The 26,280-nt window shown below is 48.1% G+C and overlaps 1 protein-coding gene across 1 annotated transcript in view; it reads left to right on the forward strand.

Moving 5' to 3' along the window:
* LOC126525559 (uncharacterized) overlaps positions 1–26,280 on the forward strand; it is an 84,766-nt gene that overhangs the window by 43,084 nt on the left and 15,402 nt on the right. Inside the window, exons 2-3 of the mRNA XM_055067950.1 lie at positions 19,492–19,584; positions 23,673–24,000. Of these exons, the coding sequence (XP_054923925.1) occupies positions 19,503–19,584; positions 23,673–24,000 (410 nt within the window). The 5' untranslated portion in view covers positions 19,492–19,502. The remainder of the gene's footprint in view (positions 1–19,491; positions 19,585–23,672; positions 24,001–26,280) is intronic.

The raw sequence follows: 26,280 nt of genomic DNA on the forward strand, positions 1-26,280 counted from the left end.
CCGAACGCATATAAGTTAAGAAAACTGCGCACAAAGCTAAATGTTCAATGTTAGGAAATGACAAAAAGAAACACGCACACACAGCGTGAGAAACATCTGAGGCCCAGCCCTCTTACAAAGCTCCACGTTCAGGCACAGAAATGTGCAGTGCCGCCGACTCATTCTTCCTTTTTTCTCAGTGCAATGATGCTTCTCCACATTTTTTCTCGACGCCTTACTACAAGAGCTTTGCTAGTGTGACTGCTGCCTAGCAGGTATACCAATTATTCACTAATAAATGTGAGCTGCGATGCTCGACACTCTTTTCTTGTTCTTCTATACAGCAGGCGCACCTCTCTTTAGCATTGAATTATCCTTCCCGCACTTTATTTTGTCCTCATCAATCCATTACATGTTTTGTAGTGCCCACGTCGTCGTCAATGTACCTATCCTTTTGTTTGTGTCCTTTTAGTAGCAATGTGTCTTTTAGTAAGTACCAATTATGTCAAGAACCAGTTCTAATCAAGTACATGTTCTATTATTTTGTCTAAGTCTTGGTTTACTAGGCTCATTGCATCCTTCTTCCATGCTCTTGATCATTCAAAATGATTCATTCGCATTGTTGTTGCATTTGATGCGTTCTGTGCTGCTACACGTACAGGCAGCGCGCTGAATGACAATGGATGTTGCTGTAAGAAGGGCAAGCTTCACAAGCATTTCAATCCCAGACACAGCGCGTCCTTCGGAGGCAATGCGCATGGTAACGCAGTGGGAATCAAGGGAGGAAAACAAAAACAGTAAGAACGTAAGACGTGTGAAAGGTTTGACAGGCACAAGTCTCCACCCACCCAGCTACTGGTGTTCGATAGAGAAAGAAAGACAAGACGAACACGGCGTGGATTGAAAGAGAACGACACACTATAGCGGGGCGGACACGTTAGCGAGACGGCGCTACCATTGCACAGAAAATTAAAAAGAAGAAACAGAAATGTAAAAGGGAGAGAGAGAGAGAGAGAGCGAGAGCGAGAGAGAGAGTTTGGTGCACGTATGGAGCATAGAAAAAATGAGAACAAATAAAGAACTGAGGGAGACGGCGGAGAAAAAGTGGCTTTGCGCTGCGTCCGGTAGCCGAGTCTGATGGAGATGAGCAAAGTAGAACCGCCCCAGACGCTCTTGGCGAGAAGAAAGCGCACACGCAGTTGCAACTAGCGTCCATGCCTTTCCACACCGTTGAAGGCGTTACTGCGGTGCTGGCTCGATTTTGGCGAGGGCTGAGGGATTGGGAAGAACCGCATTTCAGGGGGCCTTCACACTCGGAAAGTGGCAGAAGCCGGGGCGACGACCACACGAAAGACACGGATGTTTCTGAGCTATAGCCTTTTCTCACAGCCTTCTGCGAGCTACAACCGGCGTTATCTGACAGAGCATCGGATTGATAGAAGTGTCCGCGCGGAAATGCGGTCGGTAATTGCCAAGTGTATTCGTCATCATCACCTCCACCATCATATGCTTCATCTTCAGCCCTGATTACAGTCCATTTCACAATAAGATGGCGCTGAAGCCTAGGCTGTAAACGAGGCGTCTCCTGGGGCTCAAGACAGAGCAGACGACGACTTGACGCGCTGGCACCGGCGCCGCAGGAATACACGCGTTCGGATTGCGCTCCTGATTGGCTTACGTCAGCGGTAACTTACGCTTCGACGCCTCGACATCTTAAAAATGATATGTCACTTTACACAAGCTTCTCCCAAAGCTCGATGTATACTGTTGTATGCTCTGAGCCCAGCTCACCATTGCAAAGCCATCGGTGTACCAAATTTGGCTCTCATGACTCCATCTGATTCCTTGCCGCCCGCTACCACACACTCTATGCACGGTTCTGTTCGCCTGGGATTCATTTTCGCTCTTAACGATCGTTCCGGTTATGTGTGCTAAGCATCTCATATGGACTAATACCCTGGATTTCGTTCAGTTTCCTGCATATATTCATCGGTCCATAGAAAACGTTTCATAGCGGCGAATTCGTCAGCTTCTCAGCGGGCCAACGCTAACTCTGTATAGGCTACAAGTGGGACACTACGCGCGCACTTATACGCAGATTTGTACAGCTGTGCGCGTGAATAACCAAGTGCAGGAGACCACGCGTCGGCCGAAGACCAGACGATTTCCATGCTTGACCACAGAGAACGCGCTTGGCAAGCAGACCATTCACAAGTGCCCGTCATTGCGCCACACTGTTCGCGGCTTCGAGAATACGGCTTCAGCGCGTCCTTCCATCTTCGGTGGTGTTCAATCAACACAGTAGTCAGATGAAGCGTCCTGTACGATGGAAGATTAAAAGGGCCGATTGGAAAGGGCGACCTCAGCATATAAGGAATCTCTGTACCAATGCAACAACCTCGAGGAGGTCGTCGTCTTCTCTGTGTGGCGGCCTTCTTGGCAGACGTCGAGCGGAAAGGTGGAATCTGTAGAGAGAGCTTTGCGATGAAAGCTCCTCGCGTTTCTCGATTGGCGAGGGGGAAGCGGCCTAATGGGTCTTGCGCAACAAAGCGAGCACGGGCGTTCCACTGGTCGGTGGGGCTGGTTCTTGCACCAAAGGCCTCGCGGTCATTGGCTGAAAAGAAAAAGTTTACTGTCCGAAATTGTCTGGGGCTGCATGGTTAAGTCAATAACGTTTAAAGTACAATTGATCCAATATTCCTTTGAGCGACAAATGCAGAAATACTTTGTTGTGAGCTGGTGACGTTAACCTAGCCAATTGCCTGGCACGCTACGTAATCCAGGTGAGTGACCAGCAATGGTTTGTTTGGTGCATTGATAAGGCAGGGACATCGCACTTGTCTTGCCTCGATTAAATAAAATCAACAACAACACAAGATCTCAATAACAAGAAACACATCCAAGCAACGTTGCAAGTTAAACCTGCTTTAATCACAACGATCTGACGTGACCACGAACGTGAGCATCTCAAGGTCCAGTCGGGAATTTCATCTGCGGCAGCAAACTGTGAGATATTAATATGTCCGACGTCACGTGATTTCTGAGCGACGCAGGACAGATGGGGACGCGAGCAAACGCAAGACTAGCGCCAATTACCAGCTGCGGTCTATTGGAAGGAGCACTGCCTGTTAACCGCAGCCAACGACACAATTGTGGTGAAGTTCGCTGACGAAAACACGGCACACTGCATTTCGAAGCTGTAAAAGGCTCATTCTATACACAAAACACACTTATTTGAAAACTTTTTTATGCATTGATGTATTGCTCTCTCGATTATTTAACGTATACATTTTCTGCACGAGAAACTGCTGAGAAAATAGCAGCTGCTACAGTGTAAGCCTATAAGTTATATATATGTGTGCATTAAAAACGTAATAGATGTAGTTGTAAAACAGCACTCAGGAATGGGAAATTGGCAACTGTTATTAGGCAGTAACACTGCAAGGAAATGTGTTGCCTGTTTTTTCTTTCTCGATTATCGCCAATGTAGATACAATGATAACGAAAGGCGTTCAGCCTTAATTTACAAAGTTAACATCTTTTATAGGCAACCAGAAATAGCCTGTACGCCTTGCAACATCCAACTATACCGACAAACACATCCGTGCTTTAGGAGCATCGAAGCGGACAGCGCAAACACAAGCCGTCAAGTGGGTTGGCGAACAGCAAGACAAAAAGAAAAGAAAAAGAAAAGCAGAAGAAAGATAAATAATCGCAGACGACGCCGCATGGCTGAACAGTGAAGTCATCCAATAAGGCTTCCTTTCTTTTCTATCCCAAAGACACGTGAGATGGTTAACGTAGACCCTGCATACGGCACGTCAGTCATTGGCTCGGATGTTCCGAGCCGAGATTACGCTACACACGACGCATTTGTGGGAGTATACGTGTACACACGCTCCCGGATGAAAGATTGGATTGCGTGCCGATTCCGAATGAGCGGGCTAGGAAAAATGTGCGCGTATAGTATGCAAACAGCGGCCTGCCCGTTCATTGCAGCGGCGCAAGACGTCACCGCGTGTATAGTGCAGACGCCAAGGTTATTCCTCGCTCGAATCGAAAGCCGCGTCGTTTCTGCAGACGGCGACAGAGTTATCAAAATTCCAACCCCCTTTCCTGTTTCTTCTCTTATTGCCCGTTTATTATTATTTTTTGCGCTTGCAGAAAAGTCCGGCGATGAATACCGTGTTCGTGCATAAAACTCGCGTATATTTCACGCGAACGACCCCAAGAGTCCTTCTCCAGACAACTGGTCCTCTTTGAGTAGCCGTGTGTATAGTTTGCGTGGGTGTGTTAATGGGTGTGTATACGAAGCGCGTGTACAGATGTCTGTTCCGCGTGCCAAAAGTGCCTATATCGCGTTAAAAAAAATATAGAAAAAGGAAGAAACGCACGAAAGTGTTCAACTGGAAGGTTTCGTGCTCTTTCTTTTTTTTTTGCTGGTGCAGCGCGTGCGTTTGGATATGACTTACCGTGCATGTTAATGGGTGGAATACGTTCATATATCCTGGTTCTTATTGTTTTGAAATTGCGTATATGCGTTCAGTTGAATCTCCCTCTGTAATGCCACTAGGGCCCTTGGGGTGTTGAAATAAGTGAATGAATGAATGAATGAATGAATGAATGAATGAATGAATGAATGAATGAATGAATGAATGAATGAATGAATGAATGAATGAGTGGGAGCGAGTGATTGGAGCATCGGGATTTTTACGAATTCGCTTCAAATGTAATGCAGGCATCACTTCTGGAACACAAGAAACTTAGGAACAGATGGTGTAAAATTTCCAGACGTTACGAAGACTTCTATGTTGGCCGAAAAAATAACTCAGCCCTGACCAAAAAAGAAAGAAAACAGAGTATTGACTTATTGAGGTATATAGGTATTGATAGAGTAGTTGAAATAATCGACTTCGGCAAGGCTAACACGCAAAGTGACATATATTTTGTGGTAGAGCCAAATATCAGCGCCAGCCAGCATATCTCTATCTTACGGAATCATTATAGACGTATCTTCTAAGAAAAAAAAAAAAGTGGCCATAAAAGTTTAATGCGAAAAGTTGGAGTTTGCCGTAATTACTGGCATGCGGCGACCTATTTAGCAGACGTTGACGTCAGTTTGATAGTCTTCTGTGTCTCCATTTCTGTGACTTAACTATCGGGAAAACCGTCCCGTCGCTGCTACTAGTCAAGCATTCATCAAAGAGAACGAGCCGTCAAGAGCGTCACGTGCCAACATCCACGCAGCAATTGCCATCCCTCTGTCGTCTACGGATATGGCTCAACATTACGGCTATAATCGTTACGACCGTCCGCCATCACGCACGTGCCTTGTGCCAAGTTGCCGACTCTAACGTCGTCGTGCGGTTGTCTACTACACACCTGAGCCGTATAGCTAGCCCGCAACGCAAGCACGCATCAAAGCCCCCCGACGAGAAGGATTCGGGGTGTTTACAGTCGTCTGGCTAATCTCCCTGTCTTTGCGTTTACCTTTCTCTCTCTGCAATCGACAGAACGAGTCGTCGGCTTAACCAAGGGGCGCTCGTTTTCGCGTGGAATGTCTTCATCTCGTCTCCACGGACCGCAGCGTTTTCGTTCCGGGGCCGAAAACACGCGTCTCGTTGACGAGCACATCGATCTACCCTCGTCGAGAGAGGCGTGTTTGTCAACGACGGGCATCCTTGACGCGCATTGATAGCGTTCGCTTTTAGCGCTCGCGCACACCGCACAGGTACGCGGTGCGTTACGGTGTGTAGAGGCTCGCTCGCGCCGTACGGACCTCCTCCTCCTCCATCTCGTGGAAACGCGCGAAAAAAAAAAAAAAAACGCGGCGTTCCCGTCCGCGCTTCTGACCTGCGCCTCGTAGCAAGAAAATGAAGAACGCGACAAGCTAGCGGGAGCTTCGCCCGGGCTCTCACGGCGACGTGGTGAAGAAGGAAGGGCTTTGCGAAGAAGAAGACTGCGGTGGCCTTCAGGTCGCCGTCGGCGGCGCGCATTGCGACGGCTTCGAATAAACACGGCGCTTCGTCGAGGCAGCGGGGGTGACGAGGCAGCCATCAGCGTCGTCGAACGAGCGGCTTGCGCGCGTCCGCAGGCTCGTATATAGGCGAGGCAAGCCACGCACGCCCAGATGACGAATCGAGCGCACGGCAGCGGAGACGCGCGCCGCGCTATCGAGCGGAGACAAAAGGAGACGACGCGTCGCGTTGGACCTTGCTTGTGTGCGTGTGTGTGTACACACGCGTTGCCCGTTGATGCAGGCTGCCGCACGTAGCACAACAGCGGACCTTCGTCGCCCTCGGCGCGCCTTCCTGGCGCTTTACTGCGTCGGCTTCGACGGCGCGAACGATTCGCAGTCCGCCCCGCGTGCGCCGCGGAGGATAGAGCGACCTCGAATGGAGGATGTACAGATTGGTGCTGCTCGGAGGAGACGCCGTCGATTCTGTACAGGGCGATGAGGAGGCCTCCCCGCAGGCTTTTCTTTTCTTTTTTTGCTATAGAGTGTCTCGGAGACCCAGCGACGCGGGATTGGGGCAGAAGCCCGAAAACCAGAGGTGTTACCACCGCTTTATCGAATGTCTATACAGCTCTACGAAAGAACCGACCAAGGACGAACGGTCTCGTTCAGCGCGAACGACAGCTATAGGCTTCGTCCTAGGGAGTTCCGAACGATTCCACTCTAATCAATTGAACCGCATTTTGCAGGGTACAGATTCAATTTGTTTCGCTGCCCTCTAGCAGGGAAGCTGTAAGCCTATAACTAATGTCTAGTCATTAGAGGAAGAAACACTGCTGTGCCTACTCAAGTGTGTGCGTCAGTCGGGCATCAACAGAGCGGGAGCGCACCTAAATCGACAACGAAGTCACCATTTGTTGCCGTCCCTGTGCTGCCGTGATCGCAGAATTACACGAAACGCATCCGCCGCACTCGAATGATTTACTTAGATGAATTTTGAAACTATACTTTATCGCCCCGGCTACTCCACAAACATTGTATCGTTATCGTTATTTTCTGTGTGTGTGGCGTTTAATGTCTCGAAACTGCACGGTGGGCTACGAGGGATGCCGTTGTGGAGGGTTCCGGATTTATTTTTACCGCCTGGGAGGTTCTTTCAGCGCACTTTATTGTGCACTTACGTACGCGATCATTTCTTTCTTTCTTTCGCATTTTGCACTCGTCGAAATGTGTTCGCCTCGACAGGGTATCTAACCAGCGACCTCCTGCTTACCGGCAGATGGCCACAGGCACAGAGCTACCACGACGGGTATAATCGTTAAATGAGTAAAGGACGATGTCACGAGGTGAATATGAAAGCACCTCGCTGCGCTGTTGGGCTCGGCGACTGCCCCTTGAGTCGCTCGCCGAAACAGAGAAATCAATAGAGCAGCTCGGGCACTGTAATCGTTCATAGACAGCGTCCAGCAGTTTCCACCTTTCCGAATCGCAAAATAATATCACTGCTTGTATTCGTGAATTGTAGTTTGTACACGTAAGTTGCTGCCCCTGTGTTTTGCTGCAACTCGTCTTTTATATATATATATATATATATATATATATATATATATATATATATATATATATATATATATATATACCCACAAGACCTACAATGTATGGTTCTCGCGCCCACTAGATCACTGCAAGATTTCTGCATTCCTTTTTCGCATACCTTCGGCGAGGTTCCTGCGACACCACAACAATAAATTCGCAGAAGATTTACCGGAGACGTCTCCAGAAATGTGGATATCAATGCACTGGCGTCATTGCACGGAAAGCCACTTGAGCCGTGGCTGGTTCGGTGACTGGTGGCGTATACACTGCATCCTGTTGGGGAGGAGCTCACGGATTCGATTCAACGCTGCTGCGCAGGCTCCGTTCCGACGGGAGTTAAGTACGAACACGCCCGTCTAGTTAGATTTGTGCGCACTGTTGCAGAGCCGCAGGTGGTCAAAACTAATTCGTAGCCCCCAGCCGCGGCGTCCCTCAAGCTCCCCCAGCCTGTGCACATTCGGGACGTAAAACCCCCGTTGGTTATTTATCGACCAATGGACAGTGCTTCTTGGTTCGTTACTTCACGCCTCCTTGTTTACCTGATCACGAATACATTTACTACAGTGTGGTTGGCTTGGCTAAATTACGCAGTCTGTTCTGTGCGAGCTTGACTCGCATGCAAGCGAAGCTATAGGTCACAAATCTATACAGTATCCCACGCCCCTCGGTTTACGAAGGTGACCGCGCGGTCTCTAGCACACACCGCGGTGCAAAACGGACTGGGTGTTATTCAGAGAAGGGGGAAGGGGGGGGGGGGGGGGCTGTAGCGGGCGTTCCTCGGAGCATCACGCCCAACTGTCTTCCGTCATCCCACGCGGTGGTCCTTCACCGGAGCAACAGCCACCCGGAGAGCTGGTGCGTTCACGTGCCGTCTTGACGGCATCTCTTCTCGTTTTCGAACAACGCACACCTCCGCTGACGCCGCTGACGCTGCTGTAGCTGCTAATGGATGAGTGCGTGTTGTGTCAGGCACCGACACCTCCTGCGCCGCCCCGCGCCTAATTAAAAGCGTCAATTAACGATTGCTTCGCGCACCGCTCGCAGATTTATAGAGGAAGAAGGGTGCGGGGACGTGATGGGTGCCGAGACTTACGCCCCCCACGCCCCAGAAGGTTACACCGCCCCTTTTTTCTCGCAATCGTTATTTCTGATTCTTGGGTTGACTGAATATTTTCGTTATTTATCACGTCACCTATACCACGCCACAGCTTTCAACCTCATGGCACGTTAGACGTTGCTAGTTTACTCTGGTATTCCCCGTTATATTTGTCGTGCATTCAAGGCAGCCCTACTTAATGGGTTCTTCCCGGAATCGCAAATACAATCGCAAGGCGTAGATAACCTTACCGCTCTGGCTTGTTCATGAAGCGTTCCTGAGGTATTGTTGAGGAGATAAGCGAGCTCTCATTTTAGTTGTCCTTGGTTAAATTAGCGCAAGTATAGACTGCGGCCGGCTGTACAACTTGTTGGTGTCGCCCATTGCTGATGCAAAGAACTGCAGTGAAATCTTCACACTAACCACAAACTCGAGTGACTTCAAGAGCGTGCTGGTTCAAGTAGAAGTGCATACATTCAAGGGAAGCGTCTAAGGATCTCGCTTGTTTCTTCGAGAGGGACTTTTTCTCGGATCCTTACGTGCCTATAGCAGCTTGCAAAAAGTTGCACTACATATTGCTCAAGATACATGGGAGGGGAGGGGGGGTCTGGCGTGCTTTCTTTTTTGTCTATGGACGATGATGGAAAGGTTTAAACGACCATATCCTCTGTACTCTATTTTGCTGTATCCACCGCACGACAATTTCCTGCAGAGTTTGTGCCCTCACCTATGTTCTTTAGGCAAGGGTGGTCAATCCGGGCCACTAGTGCCACTGGACTCGTCACCTACAGAGCCAATGGTTGATCGCTGTTAGAGTTCATTGTGCCTACGACGTGAATTTCTGCAGCTCTGCAGTGGGACTACTGTTACACTTCATAGGTAGCCATTCACAGTTGACATGGCGGTCAACACGATTAAAAAGAAAGAAAACTAGAGCATATTCCTAACGACTCTCAAATTCAGTACCATCACGTGAAGTCAGACGTCGCAAAGTCAGAGGTGTCGCCCTCGGCAGCCCTTAAGAACGTTGGCTCATTCGCTACTCCAATGTGGCTAGCGTCCCTCTGGGTAATGGAGTACCGGTGACTTACGCCCAAATGTGCGCGTGTTTTACTCTAAGCGGTTGAAGGAGCCCCCGTTCAGTGCGCATGTTTTTGGATGTTGGGGACAAAAATTCGCAGGTGTCCTTAGCTATCGCCTAAGAGACGCGAAGGCGAAAACCTTGTAAAACCTACTGTAATTCACCTTAATCCACACTAATCACACTAATTCACTTAATACTCATTAATAAATCTTAATCCAACCACTGATCAGTCATTAATTAACTTAGATAATTATTATTATTCTCTTACACATGGCTGGACCTGCTTTGGTTCGCTTCCGGCCTTCCTTGAGTCACGTGATGTATTATGTACCTCACAACGCGACCTTGAAACATAGAGATCTAAGGCTTTCGTCTTAAAACTAGTGAAGGCGCAAAAAATTACGCGCATGTGCAGGGCAGACACGATCTCGCGACATGGAGAATGGTTTTGCGATGGTCGCCATTTGTCATCTGTACAGCCATCTGAGAAACTGAGAAGGCGTCTTGTACAAACAAGCAAACGAAATAGCACTTAACAGAACGTATTCTTGGCTTAGTTGCTTCTTCCAGAGTGACATAATTGCCGCAAAAGGCGCACAAACGCACACAAAAGGTAAAAGAAACACTTGTGTCGTCGTGTGTGCGTGCTTTTTTCGCGGCAGTTATGTCACTCAGAAAAAGCATTTAAATCAAGCTAACGACGTGCCGGACTTTGCGAATGGACATGTTGCTATAATGGGCCGAGAGTAAACTAACAGGCAGTTACGCTCGCTTAACGAGCATCGCTGTACACGGAAGCCTTCGCGTATCACTGCAAGCTGAACACGGCCCGCGCATGACCGGGAATGATTGATCGAGAGGGCGCACGAGCCTCGCCCGCTATCTGAAACCACGCTGACGCTATCGCGACCAGTGTTTCAATTTCTTTGCTTCCACGGCACGTGCCTAGCGAGGAAGAACAAGGCGGCGCCAACACTCGTGCCACGTGCTCGCAGTAAAGGAAAAAAAAAAGTATTAACACAGAGTTTAGTTAAAACTATGTCGGGACTGTCACAAAATCCATAAGAATTCTTCGGCTTCGGCATTCGTCATTCCACATTTTGCGCTAGAGCTATCTTCCACCGAGGCGGAACTGTATGTTTGCAATCCTGTGTGCCTTGCGCTTCATAACATCACTAAAAAATGCGAAAAAAATGGGTTAATTTTAGCGATTCGCAAGCCGCTCTGTCTATACTGCAAATCAATAAGGAAAATTCTTTGAACACTTTGCTTTTGTATAAGACGCTCAAAGAACATAGAAAAGCAGGCGCACTGAATCACGTAATTGCATTTCAGAGGCTACCCGGACAGTGCAATATTCCTTGTAGCACTGCAGCGGACGCAGCTGTGAATCGGGTGCACAATAACGCAGAGACAATCTTCTTTTGCGCAGTGAAATCCGTCTGCTCCTGCGACAGTTACCCTGTCGTCTCAGTAAAACTACCTGGTTTGATCAGTAATCTAACAACTCGGAGTTATACTTTATAGGCCCATGTATAAACCTATCAATTCCGTCATATCTGATAGAAAACAGAAAAATTGAAACATTAGTGCACAGCCTGCGGCTTGGTACTGCATTTACTACGCCTTTTGTACCGGATATAGCGTGCCTGTAGTCCGCAGTTTTCTTGTGGCCATCTAGACGAAGATGTGCATCATCTCCTCCTCGAGTGCACTAAATATGAATTACCACGAAGCAAGCAAATTTATTGCTTTTAGATAGAAGGCCATTCATTCTAAAAAAGATACTTGGTCCACGGCCAACAGCGGATCTTCAGAAAGAGCACTTTTTGCTTTATAAAAGCTTTTCGAGGACACAAACATTTTGAGGAAATATTAAACTTCAATTTATCCTAATAAGCTAAATGAGTGATATAGATGTTTTCAAAATTGATTTATGTGGTAATCGTCTGTTTTTACGCTATGTGTAATTACTTGTCTTCCGTATTAGCAGTTTAATTACTTGTTTTCTCTGTGTTTTGGACATTCAAAATATTTGACTTCATATATGCGTATGTATACCGAACTCATGCACTAAGCTTAGTGATTCATGTAAAGTTGGACTCTATTGTTGTGATACATCTGGTGTTCTACTGAGTGCCACATTTGTCACAATATTCACTCTTCTTGCGCATATTTATTTCCTTTGCGAAGTGACAAGGAGTAGCCGGTGCCGCCATAAACGCGCCAACCGCTCCTAATAATCATTTCATTAAAAAAAATGTCCGGACTCGATCTCTTTTGTCTTTGCATAAATAATCGAGTAAGATAGACAGGATTGAATGTTCGCCTGATAGGGCTGGAAAGGCGTAGGGGCGAACGAACTGAAGAAGAAGATGGTATTATTATTATTATTATTATTATTATTATTATTATTATTATTATTATTATTTCTTTTATTGTGGCGCAGTACCACAGTAGGGGGATAGACCACGAACGACAAGTTGTTCGGACCCTCGCCTTGCATTGGTTTGCAGTGTAGGCCTTGCATTGGCCTACACTTCATTAGTACGCCCATTGCTGGAATATGCAGACGTTGTTTGGGATCCGCACACCCAAGTAGATATAAATCGCATTGAAGGTGTTCAAAAGAAAGCACTAAGACTCATCTACAACGCATATGGTAGACATGTGTCTGTCACTAATCTACTAAGGCAATCTGAACTCCAGACGCTTCAATCCCGCCGCAAGTTACACCGTTTAAAGCTGCTGCATGGTATTATTATTAATTTAGCAAACATTAATTTTGACTCTTACATGGAATATAACACTTCTCGCCCAACACGCGGCAAACACAACTCAACAATAGTAGTGCCACGATGCCGAACTAAAGCTTACCAGTTTTCTTTCTTTCCAAAAACAATATCAGAATGGAACGGGCTTCCGCGTGACGTGGTCAGCTTGACAAACCAAGATGCCTTCTTATCTGCTGTCGTGTCTCTGTTATAGACGCAGTGTGTTTGTTCATGCTCTTATTTATTTTGCATTTTTTTTAGAAACGCAAAATATTTGTTCTTGCTCCTGTGTTTGCTTTTTTATTGTGTGCGCGCTCGCTTTGTTGCATCGCGCTGTACAGCGATGTATGTTTGTACCACTCCTGCCTTGGCTACCAAATGGCGGCTGGCAGTATTGAATAAATAAATAAATTGGTCTGCAACAAACAATGAGAGGCAAAACGGAGGGTCGGGGACTCGTTGAGCGGAACGTATAGTCACGGAGTAGTTACAAACACTGCTGCGCCATAGCGAAACACATTATTGCACGCGCGATTACTTCTGAAGCGCCGGAAGGTCGGACGGCACGCGGAAGCCACGCAATCTCTTATTCGCCCGCTGTAGGGCAAGCTCAAATTACCGCAACGGTAAGGGTGAAGCCCACTCTTTCTCGAGTTATAAATAGGGACGCACGGCCAATCGACGCACCGCGTCATAGCGGCGCCCGAAAGCTCGCGACCATCGAAACTGTTTCTCCTTGGCCGCGCTGATACGGTTATACCACATCCACGCGGGGGCCACAGAGAGCAGTTTGCCGCTGCATGCAAATGCTTGCATTAGCGCGTACCCCGTTCGCTGGCTACCTTCCAGAGCTGACCGGTCCGACCGAATGGTTGACCCTTGCACGCCGGGTCAAGATTTCCGTGCTTCGCCGACGCCGTTATAATTATTTTGTATGTGCTATTTATCGGCATTCTTCAAATTTGCTTTGAGTTTTGTTCAGTATTTTGGCGAATACATTATTTCTCAAGTACGCCAATGTACTGCTCGCTCTCTTTCTCTTTTTTAATTTTTCTGTTTCTTATGTTTCTTTCTCCATCTTTTCGCGCTCAGGGTAGAAGGCAAGGAGAAACGGTTCGAATGTTCGGTCGAAGCCGTAGAACGGGAGGGTCACATCGTTGTTTGCGGGGTTCAAGGTTTCTCCCGCCGTCGACTTGGCGGGCGTGCAGTTCGGTCTTCTCCGCTGGCTCGTTCGCAGAAGGACAACGTCCCCCGCGGGCCCATTCTCTTGTCCGTCGCGAGCAGGGGGAAAGAAACGATTCGCACCGCGAGAGGCACGGCGCCTTGTCGCAGCCACCGATTCCCCGAACCACTGCAGCGGCAACTCCCCGAGGAACAGTGGTGGAAGCCACGGAGCAAAGCTACCCCGTTCCTCGCTTCTTGTGCGGCGGCCGTGTGTCGAGAGAGAGGCTTTTTTGCGTCTCCTTTCGTCGTATTATGAGCGTGCTTCGCTTACTCGAACGAGCGCGGTAGTTGCTGTCACCTGGACCAACATTTCGCTTTCTATTTTCCAAATCCGGACATTCCCCTCGTCCCTTTGTGTAACTTCTTTTTTTTTTTTTTTTTCATCTCAGTTTTACGGATGAGTCTGTGGGAACGGACATTCGGGGTTGCTGTTCCGGTCTCTCTTTGTTGCTTAGAAACCCGGACCGTGTGCCCAGTGCAGTAGGAAGCCGTGTAATGACCAACTGCTGTGCTACAATAACTCGCGCCGGGTGCTAAGTCCTGCGCTTTGTGCACCTGCGCTTACAAAAGCGCGCTTTTGTCAAGTGCCAAGTAAGGCACATTGCCGGGCCCGCTTGAGGAAGTATAATAAAAGGAGAATAAAAGAGAAACGAAGTGCGCTATTCAACAGATATGCTCTATAAATCTGCTGCGATGAAGTTGTTATTTCTAAAAAAAAAAAAAAAAACATTCTGTTGTTTTGCGTGCCAAAACCGTGATATGATTATGAGGCACACCGTACTGGTGGACTCCCGGCTAATTTCGACGACCTGACGTCCTTTAATGTGCACCCAATGAACGCTAAACGAGTGCTTTTGCATTTCGCCCCCATGGAAATGTCGTGACTGGGGATTCGATCCCGCGATGTTGTTGTTTCGATGCGGCATCGTGCGACGCTAGCTATTACAGGAGTTTCGCATTTCGGATAACTGCGTCGTGCACCTCAGGCTGGTACTAGTACCTTAGCGCTGCACTTTGTTTTCTTAAGTTCATGTCATTATTCTTTGTTCACTTAAAGGTTGCCGAGAATTTACCTATAAACCTCACTGACGTTGATTGCTGGGCATTTCTATGCGTAGTATAACTGCGATGGAGCAAGACTCAACACATGAAGACGTTCTACCATCAGCATAAATTGAATCGACTATTTGCAAGAAATATTCTGCGCATGCGCGAGAAATATATTTTTCAAACGAAGGTGCTCTTCCGGAAGTTTCTCCATTTGATTGTATAAGAAATGGAATGAATACTACATTTTCTTTTTTTTAACCATTAGACAGAATAAGCGATTGACCAGCTCAAGTAAAGAACACGCGTTCTAGACCACCGATCATCGGCTCAGAAGGCAGTGAAGGAACTTTTGTGCTTTCTCAGGACGTCTGGTTTGCGCGAGCGGCTTTGACTCAAGTACTGCCCGTACACGTCTCTGCACCTTCTCTCTCTCCCTTCTCTCTTTTTCCCTTCTCCCTTTTCCAAGCGTAGGGTAGCCAACCAGACTCTTGACTGGTTAACATCCCTGCCTTCCTCTCTCTCTCTCTCTCTCTAGACCACGTTGTCGCTCTCTCGTGAAACTCAAGTGATTCAGCCCGACTCGACCGATAAATGGTCAAGTACCACCGACAGCGATTGCGTGGATATGCCCTTTTTTTTTTCCGAACAGAATTCGCAGTTCGGCCGTTGCACGGAAAAGGACGCGCGCTATCCTGAAAGTCTTCTATCGCTTTCGAACTTGCGCGCATTCACGTGCAAGTTTCTCAGCAAAAACGACTGGACTTCTTCGGTCGCTTCCATCTAGCGGAAACCAGCTGAAAACTAAGCGCGTGTTCTTGTCGGAATGACGAGGCGAAACAAAGAGGCGAAAGCGAACTGCCCCAACGCGCCAAACCTCGCTCCGAAACGGCGAACACCGCGAAGGCTACAACGCATCGGAGCTGGCGGAAGGCCTGCCGGTTCCGCTCTTCTCTCACGCTGACACCCCCGCGCCTTTTGTTCTAAGGCGCCTGGCAGCGCGCGCAATCAACGCGAGTTTCGTTTTTGAAAGACGACGGCGACGCGCCTTTTGTGTTGCCACAACGGACAACGATTGCGCACGCGCCGAAGGCCAGGGTCAACGCGTGAGTTCGCCGTCTACGCGCAGTTGGGTGCAGCGCGCCGGAAGCTGCTGACGCCAGTGATCCCAAGCCGTCCGCCAGTTTACTTTTTCTTTCTCACTTTCAATCCCGTTATTCGGGCTGTAAGTGGCACGTGGTGCGGGACTATGCAAACTAGATTTGTTGTTGTTCCGGTTTCCTGTTAATGACGCCGTCATACAAATGTATGTCCAGTGCTTTTTCACTGTGCGCGTACTTCCTTTCAGCACTCCTAAACATCCCACAATTTATAAATGATTAAAACAAAAATCCGATGCAACGCGCATGTTTAAATCAATGTGAAGCAAAGCTTTCCTGAAACGGTTAATTATATGCTATAATACTAACTGGCATGCAGACAATTGGTTTTCGTGTTATGCAACGGGTAATTTCACGCCGGCACTATTTTGCGGGACAAGAAAGTACCCTAAAGAGAAACAAATCAACCCTCTTGTCCCGTGTTTAACACTGTTTATTTTATTTTATTTTTTTTTGTTCTAAACGTCATGTACCAACTATTCCAACAGCAAGCCTGTTTGCCATGCCCTGTCATGCTAAATATCAACCAACTGAGGTGAAACCGTCGTTGCTTAAGCAAAGCGAAAGGTGAAAGGAAGGAAGGTGCAGATGCGGCGGAGCACTTTAACGGCATCTCGCGGTGGTGCCACGTTCGAATTCTACGCATTCTCCGCAAATCTACGTCAGTATTTCGCATACGTGCGCTACAAAACAGGTAGTCCGAGTTCACGCTACCGCGGAGGCACCCACGGTACAACTAACTGCACGCAACAAGCGAGACCGCAGCCAGGCTCGCGCACACACACCGATGTTGCCGCGGCTGTCCGATTCGTCGTCGCCGACGACGCGCATCGCGTGTAACGAGAGTTCACCGGGGGGCGACGCTTAATGGCAAGGCCGCGGCATCCTTGCGCGTCCGCCACACACTCGACTTCGGCGGCTGCGCGTCACGGCTTCTGTCACGCTCTTAAATACCGTGCGCGTCCGCTGCGTTTCCACGCGACGACGTCGTTCGATGGAAGACCGGAGAGAAAGTTGAGTACTTTGCTTCTACACCTCCGAAGGGGTCACGATTGAGCCACGATCTCCGTACGACAAAGGCTATTGGGATTAGAGGGTCGTAACGGGGCCATATTTCCGGCACGCACTGTACATACGTAAACAATGTCATGAAAAAAGCACAAGCAGACAGGCAAGTTCGTTGTTGGCCGAGTTGGTACATATTTGGATGGAGTGCCTCTATGGCGCTGCTTTCTGCCGCAAATTAAAACACACACAAAAGGAAGACACATAGACGACGGCACGGCCAACAAACAGTTCTGGCTGGTGCACTTCCTCGTCCCCGTTATTTTTGTGCTCGTTTCTATATCTGTTGTGTACCTGTCCTCAATGCGACGTCCAATGCCTCTCTATCGCTCTGTACAACTTTAAACCGGCTGGACTCCGGGCTATTTTCTGAGTAAAGAATACTCGAACCGTAGCTGATGAGGCCACTCTCCGAGTTTGACGTAGTAGTTCTGTGGAAACCCGCAAGGTGGAAAGAAGTAATAATAATGTAGCAATTGCTACGAAAGGGTGGATGCCTGATTTTCCCTTTATTCACTCTCCGAGTATTCATCACCGGCGCAAAAAGCTATTCTCTCACTCGTGCAGTCCTTGAAGTTTACCTGTCTGTGAGTGACCATTTATAATCATCCTGTGCATGCTCCCTCAGTGTTCGTCCTCTCCCTCTCTTCTTCTTTCTATCCCCTCTTTTCCTTACCTCCAGTGTAAGGTAGCAAACCGTACTCTAGTCTGGTTGACGTTCCCGCTTATCCTATCCTTCCTTTCTCTCTCTCTCTCTCTCTCTCTCTCTCTCTCTTTACCATCCATATAAACCCCATACAACGACGACCGTTTATTTAGTTGTATAGTTTCGCTTTTGCATGAACTTGTACCGGTGGCATTATTCGGGTTCCTAAACCCATATTTCGGACTACAACAGGCTCAGAAAATGCCTACAGAGCGATTTCTGATCGCGCTACCACGTAATGCGCGTATCGGGCGTTCTAAATAGAGTTCTCTTGCTCGCGCTTCAAGTAACACCGATGGCATAAGCTTAGGACTGCGTATAATGAGCTCTCAAATTCAGCATTGGAACATCATGCCTGCGCTGCTTGTCCTGCACGTTCGCAGTGCTGCTCGGTGTGCAAGGCAGGAATGAACACTTGAGAGCCTAAGCTGTTCTTATTTTTCCGTCGTAAGCAAATCCAGTACGTAATTATAATGGGCAGCTCTAACGTTTTTACAAGCCACTGACATAAGGCTTTAGAGATGCCGCAACGTTCTGGGCTTTTATATATACGCCCCGCTTCTCTGATCGTCATTGTTATCACTAATAATTTCTTCCCTGCCCCTTTTGTCTGGTATAGTGTAGCAGGCCCTAGCAAGCTATAGCTAGGCTCACCTCTCTACCGTTCTGCAAACTAATTTACAACTTCCTCAGGAATTAAAGTACCACGGAATCTATTATTCGACAACGAAATTGACTGTCACACATCAAGTGGTCGCAAAAACGTGCCGTTGGATTTACGTCTGTTCAAACACTCCTATAGTGCGAAACAAGGTTTGGGTACGGGCTAGTTGGTATTCCATGGTATCAATCGTCACTTACAGCTCATGCATAGACGAGGGACAAAAAAGACGACGAAGACAAGCGCTTGTCTTCGTCGACCTTTTTGTTCCTCGTCTATGCATGCGCTGTAAATGACGATTGATACCCTAAAGTACGCTCTATCATGCGGAGCCGTATAGACAGTACAGTGGCGTTTGTCACGTGTCTTCATCGCCTGTCACTTGCCCTGCCTTCCCTTGCCCGGTTCCTCGACTCCGTCTCTCCTATATGTGTTTCGTGTTGTGAAAGTGCAGCTAGCGTATTCTGACGGCTTTCAATATAATAACTTGTATGCCTCCGAATACGCAATCTACCACAGTGTTTGTTTCGGTTGTGTTTGAAGAACAACGTCCTCAGTACTCTTACACAAAATGTGAAACAAGCCTAAACAATGACGAAAAACTACGTAAACAAACAAGCACTTACTTGTAACTAAATTTTATTCTCACAGTAGATGGTTTTATGCGTTACTGGAAAAAGCGGGAAAGGAACCCCAAGAAATCACAAAAGCGTGGGAGCCGCAAAGATAATGACGAAAGTTAAATCAAAGCGGCCACGGAAAGTTCCGGTGTGCGAACATCACACCGTCTGACACATGCACCTGGCGAGCGGCGAAGGAAAAGTGTCATCTAAAAATGTCAGTTTCATTGAGATTCATTAGTGGGTGGCTTATGCACTTTTATTGTGATAAAAAAAAAGAGCCTTGCATATTCGTATGAATTTGATTTCACTTTCGTGCTTCTTTGGTTTCTCACGGTTCTTGGCCTTCTCTTTCCCATGGCTCGACGCAGTGATATTTAGATGGAAGCCAGCGCTTGAGTGTGCTTCGTCGTTGACGGTTTCACTATAGAGTCAACCACCAACTGACCCACTTTTCAACCCCGTTGTGCAGGCAACCTATAGAGTGTCGGTGCCCGCTAACGCCCTCTCTTGTTCCTCGCAGGCTGCTGCACCATGCGGCTACAGCGGCCGACGCCGGGGGCGCTGCTTGCCGCCGCAGTCCTTGCGGTCTCCTTAGCCAGCGCAAGGTCGCAGGGTGAGTGCGAGATCGTACCAATCGTGGTTTATTAACTGTTGATCAACGGGAAGGTGGGAGAGACGGCTCATTATCAGCTGCATAAAGCAGGTTCCTCTTTCTATATGTCAGAGGCAGCTATCCCAAGACACAGCCAAGAAATTAAGGCTGCCTTTTTTTTTCTATGTTACACGCACACACATACCACAAACACAGAAATATACGAAGTATACGGAAAGCAAAACAAAACAGAAGTAGCAACAAGCACGAAACAAGAGAAGGCTAACATATAGAAGTTCCAGCCCATGCACTATGCTATACTGCGCACATGAATGTCGTATGGTTTAGTACTCCTTAAAGCATGCACTCAATTTAAGTAAATTTTGTAAGAATCTACAAATCAAATCAAATAGTTTAGGTTGCTGTCCACGACGAAATGACTTGTTCACAGAGCATTTATAATTGGCCAAGGCTACAGGTTCCTTGTGCCTGAAGTGGTCGCAGAATGTTAATTCGGTACTGTTTATCACACCAGCAAGAACGCTCACAGCCACGCTTCCTCCATACGCAAACATTCCCTTCAAACGATTCAAACTTTCTCCCTTGTTCTTGCTCACAACGAGGAAGTAGTTACTCTTCTCACGGATCCTCACAAAACCTTCCGAGATCATTTTCAAGCGCACGCATTATTGGAGAGAGCAAGTTGTGGTTCGCGCCGAGACTCTTATCTCAGGCCTCCTGTGTGAGATATGCGCCTCCGAGATGTCTGATGGCGCAAAATTTAACTTGCAATTGCCCCTTCGGCTACCTCTCGAACGTCGCTGCAATGAACCAGCGTAACTCAAAGGGACGCACATAGAAAGAATGATGTTCCGAAAGATCGGCCGAACTTAATCAATTTTCAGTTCACAACTTGAAGAATATACTTCTTCTTAATAACATACGCATTTTCGCTCAAATGCTTGTGTTATTAGAAGGGAGTGACCTCCCGACTTTGCTAACTGAAAGTTGTTGAAATTGCGCCGATATCTTGAAATACCAGCTTCTTTAATTGCTTGCTGCTCATTGAGTTACGCTGGTGCATTACGGTGAAGCTCGACTGATAGCCGAAGGGTTGGGGTTCGGAATTCCCGGACGTGTAAAAGATGGGCGGCAAGAAAGTCTCGACTGGACGATTGAAATATGAAACGACTGCTCCCTGCGGCCACCTGTCTTACCGCCGCCGAGATAATTAACGCGCAAGTCACTGGCTGCATATCCTGGAGCACGTGATCGCAATCAACAGAATTGTACACTCATACCTACACGTTTGTAACCAAAGATCGCGGTTCACCTTTCCCAACCCGCCACACGTCAGAATTTGCTTCGCCACGAAGGCCGGCTCTGAAAACGTGCCTTTTATTTTCCGACTACGCCCCCGAACCACGCATCCTCTCAACAGACGTTGGCTCGTCTTCAAAGCCAGCTCCGTAACGTGCCTCAGGGGTGCGAAACCATGCCGACCCCCATCGCTTACGAGTTGATGCTACACGACGACAGCTATCTGGAGGTCGCTCCAAAGTGGCTCGCTCTCTCTCGTCCCGCGCTGTGCTCGCAAGGCTCGGAGGTCAAGCGAGCGCAGCACGCCCAGCTACGCGGCGACGACGTCGACAAGCGATGCTGTCCGTTGCATAATAATGACGCCAGCGGCACCGTTAAGGGGCTCACCGGGGGCCGATTATAGCACGCCTGGCGGCGCTCTTTCTTCAATGGCTGCGCCCAGTCATCGTCCCTTCCATAGCGTTTCACCGCGATGCATCGCATAGTTTTTTTTTTTTTTTTAATATTGCTAGGGGGAAATCTTGCGCTGCAATCTTTCATCAACCACGAGAACGGTAGGTCGTACATGAGAGAGAGAGAGAGAGAGAGAGAGAGAGAGAGAGAGAGAGAGCAAAGAGAGGAAAGGCCAACCAGATGAGCGTCCGGTTTGATACCCTACACTGGGGGTGAGGGAAAGGGGGAATAGAAAGAAGAAAAGAGGAAGGAAGTGATGACTGTGTGCGCAGTGAAGCACTGTGACATCAAAGCGGAATTCCATAGCTGGTGATCTGCGTTGATCATATCTGGGACGACCAAAGGGCCAGTGGTTGTTGCGCGAATAGGTAGCTGCGGGTGAGCTATAGGGCTTACTCGAGAGTTGCAAGCACTGGATTTGCGCAACAGGAATTCGCGTTGCCCCTTTGGCCATCTGTCATACACAAGCGTAGTTCAACGGGCATTTTGACCATCCTAACGAAAACACTGCTATGGCGCAGCGAGGAAGTTATTAGTCAAGCTACTAGAGGGGCGTACCCTCTCGACAATGATTAGCGAAAGTTTTTGAAACTGGGGTGTCCTGTTGAAGTGCCATCTTTTGACACTGTTGCTTATTAAATTACGCTTGTGCATTGCGGTGAAGTTCGACATATAGCGGAAGAGGCAATGTCCTAAATTCCCAGAGATGTAAAACCTGTATATGCTTGTGGCTTTAGCAGCTCTTGCGGCGTTACTTATTACGACATTTTTTTTTTTTTTTGAATTTCAATTCAATCGAAATTTTCTACACGCACGAAGGTCTCTGCGTACATCCACAATCAGAACGAATTGTTGCATTTAAAAGGCAACATTTTGTTGCAAGTTGTCACAAAGCCGTTTGAAGCCAGAAATACGAAGTTAAGGCAAATCCACGCACTAAACGCCCTTTCCATGCGTGCTTAACCCGCTCATACTTTCAGCTCCAGTAGACGCTGGTCTGGTGAAGTAAAGTTTGTGTGCATGAATTACTGCCTTCGTAGAAATTCCTCAACTACTACAAACGGGCACGGTCAACGATTTAAAGTATGTGATTTAATTAGACAGGCAACGTAACTTCCTTTTCACTACTGCTCGAAAGAAGCAGCTTTGCCGGAAATTGGGTTGCGCTTCTGCAAGGCCGCGCCAGTCTGCCGTCTTTTCTCCGGCGGCGTCGTCGCGTACACGTCGCCCCGCGCGGACAGTTCCGCGACTCGACTCGCGTTCGCCGTGCCGAGGACGCGCAACCTTGGGCCGACGACGACGCGGCGTCTCAAGCACTAAAACGCCAGACCTATACCGGCGTCGTGAGCTTTCTATACCGGGCGGCTGATGCGCCTGTGTACGCGTCATCTTTCCTGCGCCTATCGCGGTGCCGCCTCTGTCATAGTGTCACGGCCTGTCGCCGCTTCGAGCTCACGTTATAGCGCTCTCTCTCTCTCTCCAGTCAGCAGGAGCACCGCCTGCTACACGGCAAGAAGCGTCGCGTGACTCCGTGTGACGTCATCGCACGGAAATATCTGTTGCGAGATTTACTTTCATTTGTGTGTCAAGAAAACTTTAAAAAATATTGTCAGGATCTTACGTGCCAAAACCCCCATCTGCTTATGAGGCATGTCGTAGTGGGGGGACTCCGCTACTTAGATGAAGTATTTAAGATAACGGGAACAGCAAAAGAATAAAAAAATTATGTGGCTTTACGTGTCGAAACCACTTTCTGATTATGAGGTAAGCCGTAGTGGAGTACTCCAAAAATTTCGACCACGTGGGGTTCTTTAACGTGCACCTAAATCTAAGTACACGGGTGTTTTCGCATTTCGCCCCCATTGAAATGCGGCCGCCGTGGCCGGGATTCGATCCCGCGACCTCATGCTCAGCAGCGAGCAAAAGAATACAAGAGCTGGAGAAGACAAAAGAGAAAAAGAAAAAAGAAAATTAGGAATAAATAAACAAATCAAGACCAGATGACTGACAAGATATCAAATAATTTGCTTAAAACTGGCCAGCGTATGTGTAATAGCAAGGCCTTCGCGGCTCGTTTTGCGTTTTCACTTTTGTCCCAGGGCCCTTAAAAAGAGTCACTAATGACTCATTTCACTGTTCCTATGACTATTCAGCGGCCACAGCTTCTGTAGTGGTTAGGTTAGGCTAGGCTAGGCTAGGTTAGGTTACGTAACCTTAGGTTAGGTTAGCTTCTAAACCAAACCTAATTTGGCTCCGAAATCAAATAGAGCTAATCATTATTTCCCCTTTCTCCGGTGTCAATAACTGCAGTGTCGCCGTGTTGTCGCCGAACGCAGGCTTCCCGTGCTACCAGGAGGGCTTCTACCGGGACCCGAACCACTGTGGCCGCTTCTACCGGTGCGCGCCCGTGCGGAACCGGCCGGGCGTCTTCACGCTCTACACGTTCGGCTGCCCCGAAGGGACGGCGTTCGACGAGTACCAGCGGATGTGCGTGGAGCCGCACTACGACGACCCGTGCTTCAACCAGGTGTCCCGGGGACCGGCCTACGTGCCGCACCACTCCATGCACCCGTTCAGGGCTCCCGTGCGGTCCAGCTTCAGGGACGGCCAGCAGCTGCCCTGCCGACGGGACGGCTTCCACGCGCACCCTTACGACTGCAACAGGTGGGCACCGGGGGTGACACCGGAGCAGCAGCAGCGCGCAGCGTCAAGTTTGATTAGCCTTGCACGGGACGCAGTTTACGCCTCCGGTGCAAAGGGGAGAATCGCACTTTTGTGGCGGTATATTAAAGCGATAAGTGTCAGTTATTGTGGGGGATCAGAGGAAGCGACGTTGTACTTAGAAGGACAAACTGTTGAGCTAGCTGGTCTTACTTAACTGGAGAGCAGAATTAATACTAAAAGAAAGAGAAATGCTGATGTCCGTCCACTATTCCTCTGCACGTTTCTTTTTTTAGCTTTAACTCTTTTCGCCAGTTACACTCCTACAAAAGTTTACGCCCTTTGGGTCTCATCTTGTCCCACAACGATAATCGTCATCTGCCTTGCTTGCATTTCCTTTCTTGAAAGTTCTGTGCTCGCTACTTTCCTGTCGGGAATGCTATGTCGCGCTGATGACGCGCATTTCGTTCGTAGCCTGGAAGCCTGGAGGGAGCAAGAATATAGGAGGTAGCATTACGTCACGCAGCCAGCCTTGGCAAGCGAACGCTCCGTGACGCTACAGTGGTGGCCCAACACGTGACCTCTTGCGTCGAGATCGCGGAGCAAGAATCGAGATTTGCTGAAACGTTTGCTTTTCAGTAGCTACGCCAGTATTTTATGCGTCGCGCGATTGTTCAGCTGCCTGGCCGCGGCTCTGCCTACAGAGCGGGAACACTAAAACCAACCGCGCACTTTGACGTTCGATCACGTGTTGGGCCGCCATGTTTGGTTTCAATCGCGTTGCGGTATGCTCCCTTTTTTTCGTTCCTGCATGCCTGGAAGTACCGGCTGCGCAGCGTCAAAGGAAGGAAAGGCGCGCAAAACGGGTGACTTATGTTGATGCAGGACAAGATAAGCCCCAAAGAGTTCAAACCTTTTTAAGAGTGTATGCAAGACGTTGGACTTGGTCAACATCACAGTGTACGCAATCCCCAGTCCATAGAAAGGAAAATTTGGTGTCAGCGCTGTTATAAACCTCTAGTTTTGGTTGCCTACTTCTTAAGAAGGCTCTGAAAATCGGTGAAACTCTTTAAATACTCGTAAGTATTGCACGTATCGTGGCCTGACAGGAGGTGTAAGATTTTCGTTCAGAAGTGTAAGATTTTCGCGGTGTACCAAACACCGCGTAGCGGTGTTTGGTACACCGCGTAGCGCGTCGAAGAAATGACTGTTCTGGGCCCACGTATCCGAAAAAAGTTCTTACAGTAGAGGTGTTCGCTAGAGCTGAACATATTATCAGTGAAGGCGCCCTGCCAATGGAAATTGGAGGCCAAATTCACAAAAAGCTTTGTGAATTTGGTTCCCAAACTGTTGCAGCCTCGCTGGGTGGCGGTTAGTGCGACCAACCACGGCTGCACTGGAATGCTATAGCACTTTAACGCCCTGCCAACCGCAACCGACGCGGGGGCGCTGAAGGCCGACCCCAGGCTGGAGTAGAAGTTGGCTGTTCGCCGCCGCAAAACGCCGCACTACAATATTGAAAAGGCATTTTCTTTGTTGGTCTAAGGATAAATTAAGACCGCAGTGTGCGCGCGCCTTGTGAGAAAAGGATACAGCCCATAAATGTGATCGTCAACAACGAAACACAAATTTTACACAGTCGAGTTATTCAATGAACGGGCGGAAAGTATACGCGAAAGTTGAATGTCTTTGAGAGCTTCGTTAGTGATTCGCATGAAGAATGTACGTTACAGTCCAAAGTGCTTTCTGCTGTGCACCACACGTTGCAACCTTTTATTCTTGTGAAATTGACTAGCACGAATTCAGCGATTTTCTTCCACAGAATTACATTCGCAGCGTCTTCATCATGGCTATTTGATGCATACGCTCGGTCATTAGCAGGAGGCTTTAGCTCGGGCCCAACTCCGGCGCGGCCTATTCAAATACATGTAAAACGCAGAAATGCTTTTCTGAGATAACCCCTGGACAGATTTTAATGAAATTTGTTACGTTTGAGAGAGAAGGTTAAATTCTAGTGACTGTTGAGAGCGGAATTTCGATTCGGGGCCTGATTTTCGTTAAACCAGTTTTCAAAAATTCGGAAGTCTGAAAAAGTAGAAGCATGAAACTTAAAAATTAATTTCTCTGCATCAAGAACAGATATCGCGGTTCTGTAAACGGCATCCATCAGATTATTCAAAGCGGAAAAATTAAATGTGTAAATTTATATCTTACGTGAATTCGTTACTTCGTGTGCGAGGGTTCGCCAAAAGGTGTATTTTCATAATACCAAGTTTATTTTTA

Source organism: Dermacentor andersoni, chromosome 8, assembly GCF_023375885.2.
Source record: "Dermacentor andersoni chromosome 8, qqDerAnde1_hic_scaffold, whole genome shotgun sequence".
In the NCBI taxonomy this organism is placed as follows: domain Eukaryota; kingdom Metazoa; phylum Arthropoda; class Arachnida; order Ixodida; family Ixodidae; genus Dermacentor; species Dermacentor andersoni.